Consider the following 21,866-nt stretch of genomic DNA (forward strand, 5'->3'; position numbering starts at 1 on the left):
AGTTATGAGACTTGAACTTGGGAACCATGATCTACTTACTGGGATTCTAGGCAACAGAACACTGCAGCTAGCAGTCTGTCTTAGGGTGTGGTGGGAGTGTTTTCAGCAGAGACAGAATTAGACAGGATTTCCATTTAGACAGGATGAAGGGTCACACATCTCATGGTATTAACATTTATCTACCCACCTATGTATCTGTTAAAGGTTGCAGAAGCACTATGAAAGCAGTTAAGACAGTGAATGTCAAGCCATTTCTGCAGCAAAGATGTGGAGTATCAAAAAAATCCCATGGGCTGGATGGCTCCTTTCTGCATAACTGTACTAACTACAAACTGGCAGCATCAGGAAATTGAAGTACTCCTTCCTTTCCTAACTCCAAGTTACCATCATAAATATTTGTTAAGGAATATTCCTAAATTATTCCAATATTCTATATTTTCACACATACTAGGGGAAATAAAGAGGCGCACCACCTTCAAGTTTCTGTGGTGGCCTGCTAAACTGACTCTGTAATACTGTAATAGAGAACCATGTTCCTAGTTCCTTCCAGAGTGTTCCAGGGGGGAACCTGGAAATCTGATTTATTATAAATGTTCTCAGTAAACCAACTTTAGGCAACAGGGGGCCCTCTACTGAGAAATGTTTATAAACAGCAAGATCTGGTGGGGGAAGGAACAATGAAAAGAAAGACCACAGCTCCTGGTTCCTTGGCCCCAGTGTTGCGTGCATGCTCAGTAAGTTCTGAATGTTCCTAGTGGAACTCTTTGTTAGGCTGGAGAGATCTGAGAGCAACTGCGGCTTCTCTCACAGGAACAGCTTGGCCCAGAACAGCAGACAGGACAACTGTGTGCTTGGGCTCAGCGGGTGGCTGCAGCTGGACTTTCTTATCAGAGAGCTGCAGGAAAAGTCCCTTGAATCTGGAGGTTTGGGACAAGAAAGACGGTGAGCAGGAGCCTTCAGTCTGCATATAAAGAGACTCTGTCATGGCTTCTGCCTGTTGACTACAGCAGTGGCAGCAGCTGCAGAATGCAGGCAGGCTGCTTATTCACCTTTCCCCCATCTTCAGAACCTCAGGTGACAGACAAGCCCTCCTGCCCTCAGGTGGTATATTTGGTTTTAGATTGTATTTTGTATTTGTATGTTGCTTTTAATCTTAGGCTATTTTGTTTTTGGTCTACTTTGGGCTATGTGTTTGGAAACCCATGGGGCCTTCCTAAAAGGGCCAGCGCACCATGCACAGCAGGGACATACACAGTGATATGCAAGACAGTAGTGACTCTCTGACCTAATGCATCTTCTTCTTTCCCTGTTCATGTTTTTAAAGCAGTGCTATAGTAGGCAGCGGGAGGAATGCACATAGTATTATGAGCAACAAAGACAGGCTTCCTGGACTACAAGGATGATAGGGATAGCAGAGGGGCCTGTGAGATCAGTCTACGCATGTCAGGTCAACTGCAAGTTTCAGGAAAGCCAGGGGGGGACAAACAAACACCAGGTCCACCCCATCCATGCTGTATGGGAGTTATTCCTCCTTGTTCTCACGGCAGCACTCACATGGCAGAGTGACTGGACACATGGGCCAATGATGGCAACTTTGAGCAGTTTCAGTAATGGGTGTGTTTTCTTAAAACTCAGTCTGAGAACTCTAGAGCCAGGAACATCTCACTTTCTGCATCTAGTCCTATAATTGTTGGAGCTATTTTCATTCTAATAAGATCCACAATCTGGGCAGGAAGGTGAGAAACAAATGTGGAGAATATTGTTGGTCAACCCCACCCCATACCACTATCTTCTGACTTTTCCCAGTATCTGTCACTTATCAGTACCTTGTTCATCAATATTCTTAATTTCTACAACATTCCAAATTTCTACAGATGTCATCTCTGCTCATCTGGATACTTATACTACTGTCTACTGAATGGGGCTGTATACTTATTTTATATAGAAGAAATGGAGGCCCAGGAAGATCAGTGTTCTTGGCCAGTCCCAGGAGAAAACAGCTTAAAGTCTAAGCTCTGCTGTTTGCTAGCCTGGAGAGTTTGGATAAATTACTCAGTGTTTCAGAGGATTGGACTTGTCTTTCCAAATATGGAGTTTAATATCTAATTACAGGACTGTTGTGATAAATGGCATCTATTATTAGAACACAGTGAGAAGTTCAGGAATAAGTCTAAGACTACAGATGGACCCACAGATGGAGTGGAAGTCCACTGAGTTAGCAAAATGTGTATAAAGACCACTCTCTCATCAGTAAATAGAAAATGACTTTCATAAGTGCCAACATAAGGGACAAGTTCCAGAATTACAAGGGAAAAAGCCCAGTAAAGTCTTCCTGAAACTGGAAAGCTCTGAAGTTTCATCATTAATGGATGTTGGAAATAGAATCTTGGTGTTTAGAAGATGCATGGAAGTCATTTTGGTCCAGAATAGACCTCTCAGAAAAGTGGTTCCTATAGCTCCTGGTATTGCTGCTCATGTGGTCCAAACAATAGCAATATGTAGCCAGTCATCTCCATCTTACTGGAACATGCATTCCCCCAAGTTGCCTGTATCTCCATGTTCCTCTTCTCCCCATGGTGGTCATCCTAGGTGCTTAATATACTGTCACTTCCCCTTCTGTGTGCTTGTCCCTTCATGTCCATCAAATCTCCATGTGCTCATCTCATGCCCCCATTCCTCACGCCTCTATATTCTCCACCCCTCCAAGTCTCAACCCTATATGGTGCTCATCACTCTGCACCATTCATTTGCCCACATTGGTCATCCACCTGCATCACTGCCACTCCTCCATGTCCCTCACTCCTTATAGTCAACCCAGTGAATGGTCTCCATGGTCACAGCTTTCTTCCCTACTTTCACACATTCACTGACAGTTGATGAACTGCAATTATGTAACCAGACATTACCTACAGCCCCCACTAAACCAGACAGCAATGCTGCCCTATGTTCCCAGTGAGGGAGAACAAATATACAGAACTGAATGTATTCAGTCCTACTTTAGTTAGGCAAAAAGAACACATTGTTACATGTGTTTGCTGTAATGCTTGGAGAACCCAGATGGGTGTCTCTGAATACCTAGGGACAGAAAGAAATAATGTGACCTGCTTTTCTTGTTGCTGTGACAAAGTACCAGATGCAGCAACTTAAGGAGGAACTTGAGGGTAAATACTGCACATCTTGCTTTGGGAGACATGGAAGGTAGCTAGTTATGCATTGTATACTTAGTCGGGAGTAAAGATGAGTGAAAGCCAATGATCTGTTCTCTTTCTCCTTTTATCCAGCCCTTGGGGTGGATCTTCCCTCATTAGTTACAGTTAAAGTATTTTTTAAATTTATGTATGTGGGTTCTTGTACATGATCTCTGTCTCTGTCTCTGTCTCTGTCTCTGTCTCTGTCTCTCTCTCTCTCTCTCTCTCTGTGTGTGTGTGTGTGTGTGTGTGTCTTTGCCTTGTGCCTGTGGAAATCAAAACATAGCAGGAAATCTTCCGGAACTGGAGTCATAGGTGATTGTGAACCCCCATGCGAGCACTGGAAACAGAGCCTGGGTCCTCTACAAGCACTCACAACCACTGGAACATTTCTCTAGCTCCCAGTTAAGAATTTATGGAAATATTCTCATACAAACTCAGAAGTATGTTTCCATAATTCTAAATCTAGTCACATTGATAATTAAGATTAATACTTGCAGGGGATGGAGAGCTTCCTCGGTGGTTAAGAGCACTGGTTGCTCTTCCAGAGGTACAGGGTTTGATCCTTAGCAGTCACATGGTGCCTACAACTCTTTGTAACTCCAGTTCCAGAGGATCTAATGCCCTCTTCTGGCTTCTGAGGCCAACAGACATGCATATGATGCACAGATATACATGTAGGAAAAACACCCATGCACATACAATAATAAAAAAATATCTAAAAATAAAAGAATCACAATTCAACCTCTTATCCACTTGACACTCAAATATAATACTTTGAGTCATGGCATTTCATCCTTGCCCTCTAAAGCCTCATGTTCAGCTCTGAAACTAAGTTAGTCTATCTCCAAAAGTCCACATCACTTTCTAACAGTCTCAATGCCTCTCAAAAGTTTAAAGCGTGAACTTTCTTCAGAAAACCCAGTTTCAACTAGAAGCCCCTGTAAGATCAAAGCCACAGACTTCCAACACATCACAACAGAGAACAAACATTCCTGTTCCAAAAGGGATGAATGTCAGCAAGAAAAGAGCAGAACAGAGAAAACACTGGCCCTGCAGTCCTGTGTCTGCATCTGCGACTGGCGATAAGATCACCTGAGCTTCAACAGCCTTGGTTAGTTCCAGGGCTCTAGTCTACCACACATACAGTGTCTTTATTGGGGCACCTCTCTCTGTGCCTTAAGCCTCTTTTTTGGTGGATATCCCACTGTTCTGATATTTTCAACAATATATCTTAGATTTCATCTTCCCAGTTTCATGCAATGGCCTCCTTCCATGGATTCTGAACCTGTCGCACTTAGTCTGAAGAACCTTGGTATAACCCCCCATGGACCTCAGTTCCATCCTTCTCTTGCATGGATCCTGGGAAAGCACTGTCCTAGGCAGTCGTTTTGAGCAGAGATCCCCTCTGTAGGATTCTTAGTACAGGCTTTCTTTCCCGGAGAATTTACATTTTTTCACTAAGTAGAGCCTTTTGTGGGTTGGGGTCTGTCTTCTCAGGGTACATTTTCTGTTACCCCAGTGCAGAGCACAGGTTTCTCTTTAATGGTGCTAATCTGACACTTATTCAGCTACTTTGTCATTAACTTTAAACTCATTTATTTGTTCATCTTTCTGTTCTGCCTGCTTGCCTGTCGTCTATCTGTGTCCTCCCTCTCCTCCTTCTACCTCTCCATTTCCCCTCCCTCCTTCTCCCCTCCCTTCCTCCTTCTCCCTCCCTCTTCCTGTCTATCCATCCATCTCTCTCTCTCTCTCTCTCTCTCTCTCTCTCTCTCACACACACACACACACACACAGTGAGCTACAAAGATGAAATGCAGAGAGCAGTAGCTATTCAATAGCCCTAGAGCTACCCTGCCTTAAGATTCCCTCATCAAACAACTTAACTCATAACTCAGCCTCACTAGACTTTCAGGACCTGGACAGATGGTAGCCAGGTTCTCAGCAGACTTGAAGGCCTCCGTTCTTGCTGGGAATCCTAGCTGACGCCGCTATCCACATCATTCTGGTCTTCCATACTCCGGCCAGAACGGCCCATTAAGCTTGTGTTGTGGCAGCATTCAAGGGTTTTTCTAGATCAGAGTTCCAAATTCTACATTCGTCTGGCAAACTATTTCTAAAGCCTAAGAATCAATCCCAAGATCTGTCACAGCAGTGGCCTCACTTCTTGGTAACTATTTTCTATATTAGTTCTTTTCTTGTTGTGAGGAAGTATCTGGCAAAAGCGACGTAAGGAAGGATTTGTTTTGGCACAGTTACAGTCCATCTTGGTGGGGATGGCATAGTTGCAGGACACAAGGCAACTGACCACATGGCATCCACAGTCAGGAAGCAGAGAGAGTTGAACACTGACAATGTTAGCCTTTTGTCTAAGCTCCACCCCACAATTATCATTACCTGGCAACAGCCAATTATGCCTGACTCACTATAAAAGGAGTTGCTTGCCCCTCCTCTCTCTCTCTCTCTCTCTCTCTCTCTATATATATATATATATATGTATATATATATACATATATATATATATATATTTGCCTTTCTCTGTCTCTACTACCCTTTCAACTCCCCTCCCTATGCCCTAAATAAACTACATTCTATACTATATTGCTGTGTGGCTGGTCCCTCAGCGGGGGAGGGATGACTCAGCATGGGCCTGCCAAGGCACCCCCTTCCCCCATACCTCATCACATATCCACCAGAACATATCCCTCCTCTCTTTCTCTTTTTATAAACATATCAGGCTCCATTCACTTTCTCCTTTTCATTGAGTCTGGGACCTCAGGTAGTGAGAAGAAACTGACAACTTCAGGGTAGGTATTTCTTCTTTAGTTAAACTTTTTTGGAAACATCTTCATGGACACCCTAGAAGGGCTTCCATAATAATTCTAAATCCAGTCTAAGTAATGATGAAGATTAATCATCAAAGGCACCATTTTCAAAAACCCTACTACATGTCAAGATGTTCCAACTATGTGAACTTCTCAGTGCTAATGTTCTCTTGTGAACTGTCAAATGAACTAAGAAGCCTGGGTTTGGCTTCGTTGACCCACAGAGACCTCACAGAGGTGACAGTGGCCTGTGATATAGAAGTCATGAGTCTTGGTCTTGGATTTCAGTCCCTTTAAAAAAAAGTATATGCATTGTGTGTTACTGTGTAAAGATTTTGTTTTTTATGTGTAGGTAAGAGGGTCTGCTTGTATGTAAATACCATATACTATAGAAATACCTGGTGCCTGTGGAGGGGAGTAGAGGGCATTGGACTTATAGGTAGTTGTAAGCTGACATGTGGGTGATGGGGACTGAACCCAAGTTCTCTGTAAGAGCAGCAAGTGCTCTTGACTGGCAAGCCATCTCTTCAGCTCCAGATCTCATTTATCAAGGTTGTTTTACAAGTATCCCTACAGATCTTGCAAAATTCAAGAGAACAGCTTGCTGGGCCAGAGAACTGCGAGTGCAGAGAAGAAAGCACCACTGGTTTCCCACACCTAAGGGATTTTACCTGCATACTAGTAATGCAATCTACATCAGTATAGAAGTTTAACTCCTCAGCATGACTGGGCCTGAGCAGAACACAGGGAGCCAATCCCAAAAGGTATCCATGTTGCTGTGTCCCACAAGGCCTACACAGCCAAACTCTCCTTGGAGGCCTCAGATGCTAAGAGTTGACATGTGTCCATCCCAAAGACCGCAATACAGTCTTACCCACTTTCCCCCAAATGTTAGCCTTCTTGGGAACATGATCTCTTCAGATGTAACATTACATTGAGGTCATCAGAGTAGAACTTGATCCAACAAGACCAGTATCCCATTAAGCAGGTGTGCAGGTAGGATTGGCTACAGATTGCCACAGGACATAGAGATGGCTTTTGGCAGGCAAGGAGAGTTTTGATGACACTGTGACTTTGGACTTCCAACCACCAGAACTGTGAGTTTGATGGGCTCCGCTGTTTAAGATAAGGGTTTCTTTGCCACATTTCTGGGAGCTGAGGATGTGATGCCATGGATAGGGTGTTTGCTCTGATCTTGCTTCACTGTGGCTGCTGCATTCTCAGTGAAGTCATTCAATCTCTTTCAGGTTGCAGCTTTTATATCTCTTACTGAGGTGGCCACATGCAGAGATGTGCAGGGTTCTGTGAGATCGGCTAGCAGAGTTAGGGCTAGCCCCATCGCCTTGGTACAAAGGGGGCTTATGGAGAGGAATGTTCCCTCCAGGAGCTGAAAACAGAATCTTGGTGCCAGTGTGAGGAGTGCCTGCTTGGGCCTCTCGTAGCACAGTGCAGGGAGGTACTTGTGATTTGGGTTCCCCAGGGTTCTAGCACCTTCTCTATGTTACACATCCACTGAACCATCTCATATAATCATACAGAGGTAAGCCAGGCAGGGCCATGCTGTCTGTGAGGTCCTCCTAGAAGGGCCTCTGCCACACATGGGTTGTGACTCAGCCCTATGCAAGGACACAAACACACAGCTCTCCAGAGCTTAAGCTTGAAGTGGTTCAGCAAATATAAAACCACACTTTTAGGGTCTACAGGGATGTCTCAGTTGTAAAATGCCTACCTACATGTATACAGAACTGAATTTGATAACAGTATCAGTATAAATTATCAGGTATGGTCGTGCGATTCTGTAATCCAAGTACTGGGAGGCAGAGATTGGAAGATCCCTGGAGTTTGCCAGCTAGCAAGTTTAACTTAACTGATGCACTCCAGGCCAATAAGAGACCTTGTCTCAAAGGAGGTGGACACCATTTCTCAGAGTGGCACCCGAAGTTTCCCATTGGTCCCCACACTCATATGCATGTATGTGTAAGCACATCAATATATATATTGATGACCTCACAGACAGCATGGCCCTGCCTGACTTGCCTTTGTATGATTATATGAGATGGTTCAGTGGATGTGTAACATAGAGAAGGTGCTAAAACCCTGGGGAACCCAAATCTCTTCCTCCTTCCCTCCTTCCCTCCCTCCCTCCCTCCTCCTCTCCTACTCTATCCATCTATCTCTCTTTCTCTCTTTCTTTCTCTCTCTCTCTCTCTCTCTCTCACTCACACACACACACACACACAGATCACACTTTTATAATTTTCAGAGAACAGTCTTATTGGTGTGTACGTTGTATAACTTTTGAAGATTAAAGCTTGTTTGGGGGACAGAAAGGTAGAGGTACCATCTTTGACCGATGATGTCATGATATTCAATGGGGTACCAGAGATGTGCTTTCTGACTCTTGCAATGCTTAGGATCATTAAGATGGTTCCAGAAAAGCACAGGAAGGATACACAGCTAAAACTATCCCACTTAACTCAGAGACTTAACCTGCAATGGGCATTTGTGGAAGAACATCAAAGAACCAAAAGGACCAGCAATCTCACAGCCAGGAAAAGGCACATCTTCTGCAGGGACTTTCAGAAAGGAGGCCATCATCTCTGCCACCCAGGTGCAGAACCACAAGTGTGATGGACACATTTGTTCCAGAAGCAGTGGCCAGACCAAGCATGGCAGTACATGCCTTTCATCAAAACACTTGGAAAGCAGAGGTAGGAGGATCTCTGTGTGTTCCAGCCTAGGCTGGTCTACATAGAAAGTTCTTAGCCAGCCGCAGTTACATGGGGGAGATCCTGTCTCAAAACAGAAGAAAACATCCAGAGAAGCAGTGGTCTTTGCTGAAGCCCAGAAGGTGGAACCCCTCTCTAGAACAGGGCAGAGCAGGGGTAGAGCTCTGCTGAGGAGTCCGCAGGAGCCGTGACCCAAAACTTCTTAGTAGAGTCAGTGTCTTGTGCTATCACATGCAAAAGTACAAGCAAAAGAACCGAGCTCTTCCTTTAGTGACACCAAAGTACAGATGGACGAGGCTGCGTCCCAAGTGAGGAAACGGTCTTCACTAGTAACACTCCCTCCATTTCCACTGGAAGAACAGCAGGCCATTTCCATAAATCAGTATTGTTTACCACCCTTTTCTGCTAATTGTGGCAGAGATGCCTGCAATGAGGGTCCATCCCCAAGGGAGGTCTTGGTGCCCTGGGCTGGTTTATCTTGAGTGTGCATCCTGAGCTAATCCTTGAGTGTGTATCCTGAGCTAATATGACAACTTCCACAACTTTGAAGCATTCAATGACTGGACATGACAGCCCTTACTTCCAGGTCAGAAAACTAAAACGGCTTTCTTCCAACTTGCAAGCTCGCTGTAGCTGACTGTCTCCATCTCCTATGCCTGGCTTCCTTGGCTGCCTCACAATAGGTCACAAGTAGTCCATTGTGGCCTCCCAGACTCAGCCTGGTAGGAGCCTTTCCCATCTGTAGTCGACTTGCATTTGTATCATGAAGACCTAAGACATGGCCCTTGTATGCACCCTGAGCCAGATGACAAGGGACAAGCACCAGACAGTGGGTAAGCTCTCTGTTCTGAGCTGCTGCCTGTGGATCACAGGCACTCTGGCAGCATGTGTGGTCTTGACTGGGACTCCATCAGGGTTAGCCTGATTTCTGATGAAAGGCTGCCATTAGCTATAATCTTTGGAAGCCTAATCCTATAGAGTCAATAAGGATGAGCTGACTGGGGAGGCAGGAAAGTGAAGAGGAAGAACATATGGGAATGGGAGGCTCTGTACATTGAGATTACAGAACATGCTGCTCCCTGTAGCTCTGTGGGGGGTGTGATGGAAGGCACATCTCTTAGGCTGGGTAACATTGGAGAGGAGTCAGGTGAACTTCCTGTGGACCTATACAGCTCTCGGACAGGCTCCTGTGTCCAGGCTCACGATCAGCTGGTAAGGGAGGTAATCACTGTGATAACTGCTTCACTAGGGGCATGTAGGAAAGAAAGTAGGACTGTGAACCATGATGGTGGCCTGGTTAAGACAAAGTAAAACAAATGGCAGATGCACATGATAGGGATATCAAGGACCCTTGAACAACTAGGCTAGCTCTGGACTAGGCCAGACCCTTGGAGTTCATACAATGAGTTCTGGATATCTGCCTTCCAAAATATGAGACCATGACTGCCAGAATGTTCAAAATGGTGGTTTATCAGTGACAAGGTCATGACATTGGGCTTTGCTTCAGATGATGGCATCCCTAACTGTAGTCTTAGACACTATGAGCCAAGGAATGGCCGCAGCAGGAATTTATCATGCTGACCCTCTATTGGGGATGTTGAGGCCCCAGTACCGGGAGAGAAAAAGCCACTGTCCTGTAAGTCACTGTCCTGTAAGCCTGAGTGAGCCAATGAGGTCAGATGACATTAGTGATATGACATCATCAGGTCATGATGTAATAACAGAGTTGCAGCTATGGATAAAAAGGCCCTTATTTTTAAATGTGGGCAGATATATTTTTATATCTTAATGTCTAAAATAGAGTCACCATTTAGCCCAGAATTATGCTAAGAGGGAGTGGCTGAACCCAGAGCCAGTTTGTGGGTTACTGCCAAATGTTTCATCAGAGGGCAAGTGGAGGAGGGACTTCCTTCTCTTGCAGTAGAGACATCTCTAAGACAAGCACCTCTGTCACTAGAAAGACAAAGGCAATGCGTAGCCAGCCTTGGTTGTATGCTGATTGTGAGTGCTTAGACAAGCTCAAGCTAGAGCTTCCAGGGTCTGGGAGTGGTTCACATTGCTAAACTGCAGGCATAGGGTCATCAACCAGACCTCTCCCAGAGGATGCCCAATGGATCTCAGCCATCACAGAGGATGCCATGTTGATTCTTCTTGACCAATGACTTGAAGATGTGAGAAATGTAAAAGAGCAGGTAGTAAAATTCAGGAGAGGAGGTGGCATGGTAAGACAGGGCAGAATTTCCGAGATTTAAACAAAATGCCCTTGCTAGTGAGAATGCTGAGTACAGTTCCCCTGATATAACTCACTAAGCATAGATGGTGGGACAAGGCTGGCATCCTGGAGCTAACAGCAATCTTTAAGGAAACAACCTCAGATTCTGATGGCCACCTGGAAGTCTTCCAGCTTGGCTGCGAGAGTCCCATACAAATGTAGATGTGTGCTCTCCACATAAGAGACCTAGGACTGAAGATGGAAGGAGCACCTGGGAGGATTTCCTTCTATCATAGCGAGCATGTTGGTACACATCACATCAGCTAACCCCCTAGGACAGCAAGTTGCTTCTCAATACTACACAAGTATGAGACAGGGGACTGCTCTGTATTTAGACCTTGCCACACACCTGTATATCCAGATCTTTGCTTTGTTCTCTTTGGTTTTCTGCCAGTAAGTATTCTTGCTATGGCTTCAGAATCAATCAATAAATCTCTCTCTCTCTCTCTCTCTCTCTCTCTCTCTCTCTCTCTCTCTCTCTCTCTCTCTCTCCTCTCTCTCTGGCTCTCTCTCATTATAATTCAGATACAGAATTTTCTTTCCAGTTATTTATAATTGTATGCCAAAACAGCATTATATTCCTGCCGGTGATTTAAAAATCAGACCAACGAAGTATTGCATAATTCTTTTGTAACTATGCACAAAACTGCCTATGGATTCTTTAAAGTTCCAAGAGAATGCGACTAGATATAGTCACATGCTGGCCTGGTGCCTAGTGAGTGTGGGTGCAGCTTCTTTGAGAATTTGATGGCATTGGAGAGTCTGGGCTGTGGAAACTCTGTCCCTGGGCTTCCTACTTGTGATTCTCCTATGCCCCTTGCCACCTCACTGCCCCAGTGCTGGACTGCCTTGGCAGGGTTTTGACAGAACAACTCCAGCAAAGAGGCAGTCAGTAGAAAGGGTGTGTGGGGCTCTTCAAGGACAGAGGAGTGGGACAAGGTTGCAAAAACATGGGGACTTGTGACAAGCATGTGGGCTCCTAGGAAGAATGACAGGCAGAGATAAGAGTGTGGACTACAAGGCTGGAGCAGGGGTGATCTGGAGGCTGGGGGCCTAACAGCCTGGATGAAAGTAAGATATGAGGGAAACCCAAGACTGTCACAGAAGGGAGATGAAGTAACACATTCAGAGTGAAAGACAGTTCTGTTCTGTGCCTATACTCCAAAGGAACCCCAAGAGGAAGTGTAGAGGGCTGGGGACCGGATCCCCTTCTTGCCACTCATGCTCCTGTTGTGGGCTATCGGCATACACTCTTATAAACAGAGAAACATGAGAAGAACCTTCCCTCAGCATCCTTTGACTCTGTGGCAGGGTCAATCCTCACAAGAGACAGCAAAGCAGGATAGAAGAGGGATGCTCCCCAGAGTCTGGGACAGAGGTCAGCCAGCCACAGCCAGAGGGCACTACTTGGGTGGGAAGAGCAGAGATTAGAAGAGGTGCCTGAGAGCTGGAGAGTAAAAGTTTGTTTCTGACGCTTGAGGCTAGGGTTTCTATAGCTGGGGAAACTGAGTCCCCTCATGACCCTGACCTCCTAGAAACTCATGCTTTTCACACACGGTGTAACTGAGAGCTGGGTAGCAGAGTCCTATGGGTTGGCACATGAGTTCTACCAGTCATGTTCCTGGCCTTGTTCCAAGTAACAATAAAATAAATGCCCAGAAGAATTTTTCTCTCTGCCTTCCTCTACTGTGGACAGACAGGGATGAACATCTGTCTGTCACAGAGGCCCAAGGGCCCTCGTCCTCCCCATGGCTACCACAGTGGTACCAACTGTTTGCCTGTGCCAGGCTCTTGGGGAGGGCATGTTCTGAGGACTACATATTAAAGCACAGTCAGATGCCTTCATTCCATTTCTATGCAGCCCAGCCCTCTGGCCCCCACTTACCCTATCCATCCCAACTCCCCCATAGGGACAGCGGCTTGGTACTTAGGCATCTTAGCACCTGCCAACAGTCTCTGACATAGCTGGTGCTCAACAAAGCCTGACTGTTGGTGGGATGTGCTTTTATTTTTTGCTTTTCTTCTAAATATAAAACCTGTAAGCTACAGCTTTCTAATCATAGCTGTCTAAGGGGAACATGTTTGGACCCCTCTTCCCTGGAAGCAAAGGGTAGAATACCAGCCTCTCTCTGGTAAATGTTGACATGTAGGTGGGTAACCTGAATTCTAAAGGCTCACTGCTCTGCATGACTTTAGCACGAAGCTTGAAACTCAGGCCAACTCCTGCATTTATTCTAAGGAGAAGCCAAGGAGGTCTGACTGAAGGGGATGCTATAACATTCTGCTGTTTGGATGAGAGCCTTTAGATGTCCCTGGCCCTCAGGCTGCAAAGCCCCAGGTGGGGGCTCAATGACAAGGTGCTTTCTGCCTTCTCAGCATGGATCTTCATTCTGTTGTGCTCTATTTATGCTAACCTGAGACCAGCATGGCTTCGCTAAGCTCTCAGAATGTGGAGAGCAAAATTCATTTTATTATTTCTGAAATATGGACAAGTACCTCTTGTCTCGAGGTAAAAGAGTAGCTGAGTTATTCACATGTATCCATCATCTCCGGGCAGACCAGCACTTATCAAGTACATATTTATATGAGAAGACTTCGATTACTGAGGCCTTCCTTGGGCAGGTTCATATGCTAGTCAAAATCCAAACTTTCCCTAGGTCATGTGGATACCCATGGCTAGTGATGTGGAAGAGAGCCAGGTACTATAAAAATGTACACATCCAGTCCCTATACCTAGTATATCTTTACACTATAGGAAACTTAAGTCATTCTCTATTGGAGTGGCTTCAAGACAACAGTGATACCTAGGTGGAATGAGCCATCCATGACTGTGGCAATATTGTACCAGTAACACCAGTGATCCCTGTTAAAGCTGAGCTGGAATACCTAACTCTATACTAATGGCCATGCCCATTCCCATAGCCCCATATGTTCTCAGCCCCATAGGATCCCATAGGTTTCCTACACTAGAGCAAACAATCACAGGGATAGTTCCCAGTAGGGCTCCTGTATCCTGTGTTCCCAGTGGGTATTCTCTGGGATCTACCACTGGATCCAAAGAGGGAGTCTGGCTTTTGGGGCTGGGGCAGTTGTGAGGGGAAACAAGTCTGGGGGCTCAGGCATATAGAGGTGGAATAGACCTCAGGGCTCTGTAGACTGTGATGGTTGGCAGAGTAAATCACAGCCAGGTATCCCCACTCCTCTCCCCCTGCTAGGTCGGTCACCCAGGCTAGATACATACAGGTCAGCACAGCCAGGGAACGGTTCTTGGGTGCATTCTCCTCTCTCTGGGCCACAAGTGAGCTGTTGGGCTCTGCTTGGTAGGCGCACAGTGCCTCCCACTCCTTCTCCAGTCGGTTCTTGTTCTTCAGATGGTCTTCCATGTAGGCCTGAAAAGGACACACAGAGTCAGGCGTGTGGGATCTAGGACTGGCAAGGCCAGGTCTGGAAGCATGAGGTATGTCAATTATCCCAGCTTTTGTGTTTGGCTCAAGATGTGTATGCTTTCTCCACCTGGGGACTGAACTCTTCAGCAGTGAGCCTGGAATTGTGAAGTGCACTCAAGCAAGGTGATCTTCTACAGAAGACAGGTAGCTCTCTAACAGGCAAAATGGGCAAAGAAAACATGTTCAACTGGGATGTGGGGTCTGCCATAGGGGTGTCATATTTACCTGGGATGGGGAGGAACAGACATAGGACCCAGGGCCCAGGTCAGAAGGTGGCTGTGCTGAGGAACAAGGAGCACTGGTATTTGCGGCAAGCAGCAGCAGTATTTGGGAGCCACGCACATGGAGCCATGGGAAGCTCATGAGCAGGGCAGCTGGGGTGCATGTGCTTGAAAACCTCCCTGAGAACATCACTTCTCGAATCAAGGGTGGGAAAGACACACATCAAATGATGTTAGAGAGGAAAATAGTGGTATACAGCTACCAAGAAACCCCGGGGATGCATCCCTGCAAGTAACTCTTATATGTCAAGTCCCTTTGTATCCAGCCAGGGTCCTGCTGGGGAGCCTCTGGATAGAGGCTGAACCAGAACCATAGCCTTCACCAGGTCCTGCATTGAGTAGTCAGAACTCTCTACTTTCCAAGGGGCTCAGGAGAGACAGATAGCTTCTCTGCAGACCCCAGGGGTGGAGCCACTCAGTGCACACAGATTCCTATTTAATGAAGAGCTATGGTATTCTCAAATGGTGCTACCAACCCATCAGGGGTACATACACACACACACACACACACACACACACAAAGAGAGAGAGAGAGAGAGAGAGAGAGAGAGAGAGAGAGAGAGAGAGAGAGAGAGAGAAACTGACATGGATACATGCACTGTTAGCACGTATGCCAACATGTGGAAACATGGTTGTCAGACAGCCATTTCAGGGGCAGTGTCTCTTCATGGATCAGTGTAGAGCCAGGGAACACAGACCCACAGCTGTGGGCCTGCTTCTCTTTCCCACAGAAAAGAGTGTTTTTCTGTGGGAAAGAGAAGCTCTACACAGAAGTTATTTTTTTCTTAGAGTTAGAACTTTGCTTAACCTGGAGCTACTAAGATCTGTGCTGAAATCTGAACGTGTCTGGCATTAACTAAACATAAATCAAAGGAAGCAGAGTTAGACCTGGGGGTTAGTTTCCCCAGTACTTGCCAGGGAGCATACATTGCTACTGGTGACTGAGGACGTAATGACCTCCGACCATTCTTGACATAAAGACACTGTGTGGCTTGCACAGCTTCCAAACCCACTCACTCCGGAAATGGGAGACTTCCAAGAAAAGATGCTTGGAGAACCAAACCCAGCTGACTTGTGATTTCTATAGGATGTAGTGGTCCTATCCCCCATAGTGTTGCTTACTGTAGCTCAGTGGTCCTGTCATCCAGAGTATTGTCCACTGAAGCTCAGTTTTCCTTTCCTCACTAGGTAAGTACTCCACCTCTGAGCTGTATCTCCAGTCTTATTTATGGGGTTTTAATTTTCTATGTACCATATACATAGGTTTTTAAGTGTGTCTACATAAGACAAAAGGCATGCACATACTTGCATACTTGCATGCACATGGTCTCTTAGCACAAAGTAGCCAGCACCCAATAGTCAGTCAAGGGCTCACATCTTTCCTGCTAATTCTACCCATTGCTCTTACCTACACCTTCCATGCACTGACACCCAAGTGTTGAAAGACCCAGGGCAGTCAGTCCTCTCAGTTAATCTTACTCCTAACACCTACTCTGGGTGACAGGTTGGTAGAAGGCAGAGGCAGGAACTTCTGTTCCTGGTTACTTGGGATGGAAGGAAGCTCACTCAACCGTTCCTTGAAGTTTTGACAAAAGCATACCAGGGTCTCCAAAGAGGTTAGCTGTGCCCTGCTGTGCCACCTCCCTGCCTCCCTGGAAGCCAGTGAGTACCAAAAAGAAACTCTTAATGGTCATGGAGATCCTCTGGGCAGACTTGCCAGGGCCTGGTGATAGCGGGGTACTGAAGTAACTTGCTTTAAAGGCAACTGGCTACACCTTAAGTTTCAACGGACTAATTTATCTATTTTCTCTAAACAGTGCTGGCTCTCAGGTCCCTCCAGCATGGAATCAGAACCCATGAGATAGAAAGATGTGAAACTGGGAAAAATTGAAAGGCCCCATCGAGAGCAGTAGTTCTCAATCTGTGGGCATGACTACTTTGGGGATCACATTTCAGATAATATACAGCAATTCATAGCAATAGCAAAATTGTGATCATGAAGTAGCAACGAAATAATTTTATGGTTGGGGGTCACCACAACATGAGGACCTGTATTAAAGGGTCACAGCATTAGGAAGGTAGAGAACCACTGGGCCAGAATGGAGCCAGAGCCACCTTCCTTGGACATGACTATGTCTGGGGAAATTGCTCAGTTGTTAAAGAGCTTGCCATGGAAGCATGAAGGGCCTGAGTTTGATCCCAACATCCACGTTAAAGGGCATGGCAGTGTGAACCTTGACTCCTAAGAGGTGGAGACAGGCAGATCCTGCGGACTTGCTGGCCAGACTTAGTGTAGTAAAACTGACAAGTTCCAGGTTCGGGGGAGACCCAACATCCACCTCCAGCATCCATACTCACAAGTCCACACATGCATGTATACCACACACAAAATACACATATGAACACATATGTGTAAATGTGTATAGATGTATAAATAAATGCACAGAATGAATAGAATCATTGAGGAACATCAAAGGTGTATTTTGTACAATTAAACGTTTCGTCTATTATGTGTTATTCATTATGTGTATGGCATGTGTAAGCATTCCACAGTGTATATGTAGAGGTCAGAGGATGACCTTTGGGAGTCCTCTCCTTCCTCTGTAAGTTCTGGGACTTGAACTCAGGTCATCAGGCTTGCATGGCAAGATCTTTGGCCTGCCAAGTCATCTTGATGGCCCTTTGCACCAATTCTTTAAGACAGGAAGACATCTTCTGTTTTGGGGAAATCTGGCAGGGTCATTGAGTCCAGTCATGGTGTAGGGACCGAACAGTAGCCCACTTAGGTGAACAGTCTCAGAGTCTGAAGTTGCTTCCTTCATATCAGGAGCAGGTTCTGGGCAGAGAGCCTGACCCCAGCTTTCCTTTAGAAAACCCACTTTCAGGAAACCCATTATGAGCAGAAACTCTTTCCGTGGCAAAACAATGCCTCTTGTGACAGGCCTTGGCCAGATCACCCTGGTCCCAGGTACCCTGTGTTGAGTCCTGTTCAAATGAACCACAGAGGCTCTTTAAACTGCACAATCAGACCCACTGTGGAGTGACAGCAAGTTCATTTGAACTTCTAAGTTTAGTGCAGCCTGAGCTCTGGGCATCAGCTTGGGTGGAGGACAGATGGAAGCAGTAGATCATGATACTGTCCTTTTCCTCCTGAGAATTAAGTCACTTATCGATGAGCTAGTTTATAATAAACCTGGGGTAAGTTCTTCACTCTCCTGGCATGTGCTGCTCACCAGATGGTCCTGTATGTCTACTTGTTCAGCATTTTCCTACTAATGCAGTGATGATGGTCAAGCCTACCAGCCACATTCTAGGCTCTCTGATGGTTTACCATCACTGTCACCTTGGCTCAATGTAGAGTCACCTCGGACGTATACCCCTGGGTATGTCTATGAGAAAGGGAAACTCACTCTGAGACTCTGGTCCTCTGAGATGTGAGCGACTGACCCATGCAACTCTGGCTACCTCTTCTGCCCTGATAGAATACTTCCTCCTACCATTAGCCAAAACAAACTTGTCCTTAAGTTGTTTTCTGTCCATCATTTGGTTGTGGGAATTAATGTGGAGTCTTTCTTCCTCTTTTGTGGTTTGTGATACAAGTCTGTGGGGAGGCTCAGCCTTCATAGTGAAACAACATATTTTAATCAGTGAAGATAAAACCAAACCAGGATGTCCTGTAGCCTGCTCTTGCAGGAGGAGCAGTGAGAGCCAGGCTAGATTGGGCAATGCTCTAAGACCAGGCAGCTTCTGGTTGCCAGGCCAATGAACTTGCAATCCAACTATATTTATACTTATTCTGTAGTGGGCATTCAGCTATGAGTGTTTTACAATGGCCATTTAAACAACCTTTTTGTTTGTTTGCTTGTTTTGTTTTTGTCAAGACCAGTTTTCCCTGTGTAGCTATGCAGCTGGCTCCCTGGGCTGTCCTATGAGTGTAGGCGTGAGGACTGGGTGGTGGTGGGAGACTCTTTGGGTTTGGTGTGTCTACATGGTCACGTGTGAGTGTGGATGGGGTTGGAGGCTTAGGGTTATATGTCCAGAGTCTTCCTTAAGCACCATGCACCCTGTTGTTTTAGCCTCTCCTCACTGAATCTGGAGCTCGCTGAGTCAGCTAGCCTGGCTGGCCAGTGAGTCCAGGGATCCTCTTGTCTCTGGCACATGCCATCATGGCTAGCTTTCATGTGGCTGCTGGACTCAAACTCAGGACCCCATGCATGTGTGACAAGTGATTTACCTACAGGATCATCCTCCTAATCCTAAGTGTTCTTTTTTTATTGTAACTTTGGTTACATAAATATCACAAAACAATGAATAGAAAATTAAGATAGAACAAAAGGAAATACAAATCTTAACTGAATTCTGTTCTTCCTCACACCTGGGAGGGCTGTGGTTTTGTGTGTTTGGTCAATTTTGTGTTTTCTGTTTGCTTCGGTTATCTTTGGTGCTGGTTGCTGCAGCTTAGACTTTGAAGATTCACAACATTATAGACTTTCCTTGCTTAAAACAAAAAGATGCCCATACTAGGCTTGCTTGTTCGCATCTGAGACCAGATCCTAGAGAAGTTAAAAAACCTGATTAGGAATTCCCCCAATCTTTTTAGCTTCTCTCTGGTCCCAGGACCCACTGCTGACCTTGCCCTAGGGGGACAAGAGATCCTAGAGGTCAAGGTCTTTGTGTTACCACACCCACTTTCTACTTCCTTCTTCACAGGGTGAGTGTTTACCTAGGGTTGGGGGACACTTTCCAACACTCCAGTGGGTGTCTGAGTCTTGCAGGGCTCTCTGTATAGACTGTTATTCCTTATAATAATACTATCATGAACTAGTTTTGTAAATTAAGCCCAGTAAGAGTTTTAACAGTGGCAACTTAGTAACAATTCAGGTCTTAGTAACAGCAGCAACTTAGCAACAACTCAGATTGTAGTAACCCTTACCCTTGATTTCTTTCGTTGAGAAATTTTCCTTTTTCATTTAAAGGACACATGTGGGAGCTTTTTTCTGAACTCAGATTGTCAGCTCTGCTCTTGCTTTTCAGGCTGTTACTAAGTGGAATAATGTTTACTTGAACACAGCACCATGGTACCTTGGCCGTTGATTTGATATTAAGAAAGCAACTAGCAGGTGGGCAGCATATCCAAAGGGGATATCCTGGACAAGAGCACGGTTCCAATGGGAGAGAGTGGGAAGGCTGGAGACTCCATCGTAACACCCTGAAGTGCGTGCATTTAAAATTTACCTGTGATTGAACATCCTACATGATGTTCTCAGACCACGGTGACTACAGGTAGCTAACACTTCCAAAACGAGAGTGGATCTGTTGTGTTGGTGGTATGTTTTGTAAAGTGTAATTCATTTTTAAAACCATCAAGAGTAGGCTAGCCTTGGTTTGTTGATCAACCTCCCCTTTGCTAGTTTTGTCGATTTATATCCCACCGGACTGCAGCTCCTACTGTCTGCCCTGTGATCATTTTCTGTGCTTCTGCTGTAACAAATCCATCCAGAGATAGAGGTCCTGCTCAAAAACCAGCTCTGAAATCTCCAGACTGACTGTGGTGGGCCATTGCCTCCTGCCCACCCCACCCAGTACTGTCTGTTTTATGTCAACTTGACAAAAGAGAGAGTCATCAGAGAAGGGAGTCTCAATTGAGAAAATGCCTCCATAAGATCAGGTACTAAAGCATTTTCTGAATTAGTGATTGATAGGGGAAGTGCAGCCTATTTTTGGTGGTGCCATCCCTGTAGTAGTCCTGGGTTCTATAAGACAGCAGGCTGAGCAAGCCATGTGGGCAAGCCAGTAAGCAGCATCCTCCATGGTTTCTGCATCTGCTTCTACCTCCAGTTTCCTGCCCTGTTTGAGTTCCTGTCCTAACTTCCCTAGAAGATGGGCTATTATTTGAAAGTGTAAACTAAAATAAACACATTCCTCCTTAAGTTGCTTTGTCATGGTATTTCATCACAGAAAAAGTGACCTGAAGTAGGACACTGTCCTCTGATCCTATAGCTTGCAATCACCTCCTATGACCCTCTCATCCTATGATCTTGGACCTTTATGTCCTGTGTTCTGAGTCCTGCTGTTGTCTCCCCATGACCTATGATGTGGCATCTTCCATCACCCCATGACCTTCTTGACCTATGATGTGGAATCTTCCATCACCCCATGACCTTCTTGACCTATGATGTGGAATCTTCCATCACCCCATGACCTTCTTGTCCTATGATCTGGAATCTTCAATCACCCTATGACCTTCTTGTCCTATGATCTGGAATCTTCAATCACCCTATGACCTTCTTGATCTATGATGTGGAATCTTCCATCACCCCATGACCTTCTTGACCTATAATGTGGAATCTTCCATCACCCCACGACCTTCTTGACCTATAATGTGGAATCTTCCATCACCCCACGACCTTCTTGTCCTATGATGTGGAATCTCCCATCACCCCATGACCTTCTTGTCCTATGATCTGGAATCTCCCATCACCCCATGACTTTCTTGTCCTATGATCTGGAATCTCCCATCACCCCATGACTTTCTTGTCCTATGATCTGGAAGCTTCCATTACCCCATGTCCTTCTTGACTTATGATCTGGGACTTACCCATCTCATGGCTCCATCCTGATACCGGTCTACTTAAAGAAAGCCTGTGCCTGGCACTGTCCCATGCTTGCCTCTCTCCATGATTTCAGCTCTCACTTATCATAAAACCAACCTTTTCCCAGGGGATATTGGTACCTCAGCCACTATGCAAAGAGTGTTTGAGGGTCACCTGGGATTCCTGTAAGGTTCTGTTACAGATTAAAATTTTGTATTGATGATGGGTGCCCTCCAAATCCTCTGAAACTTAGGAGCATTTGAGGGGGAAATAAAAGCAATGTAAATTATTTAGACAAGTTATTTAGACTATCTCACTCTAAGTCTCAGTTCTGTCTCTTCCATTCATGCAATCCAGGAGACATCTGTAAACCAAGGCTCTTGTCCCAGCATTCTGCTGTAGCCCCAACTGAAGGTCACCCCTTTTATCTGGAGACACAGCAATGGCCACGAAAGCTTTTTTCCACAACACTTCTACATCTAAAGTCTTTTTCTCTAACATGTTCTTCTTTATTTAAACACCCTACCACCAC

The 21,866-nt window shown here is 45.6% G+C and overlaps 1 protein-coding gene across 1 annotated transcript in view; it reads right to left on the reverse strand.

Moving 5' to 3' along the window:
- The window catches only part of Ptprn2 (protein tyrosine phosphatase receptor type N2), a 756,234-nt gene that overhangs the window by 51,356 nt on the left and 683,012 nt on the right, over nt 1-21,866 (reverse strand). The window contains exon 15 of the mRNA XM_052184845.1: nt 14,256-14,403. Within this exon, the coding sequence (XP_052040805.1) occupies nt 14,256-14,403 (148 nt within the window). The remainder of the gene's footprint in view (nt 1-14,255; nt 14,404-21,866) is intronic.

The sequence above is a fragment of the Apodemus sylvaticus genome, chromosome 6 (assembly GCF_947179515.1).
Source record: "Apodemus sylvaticus chromosome 6, mApoSyl1.1, whole genome shotgun sequence".
NCBI lineage: Eukaryota > Metazoa > Chordata > Mammalia > Rodentia > Muridae > Apodemus > Apodemus sylvaticus.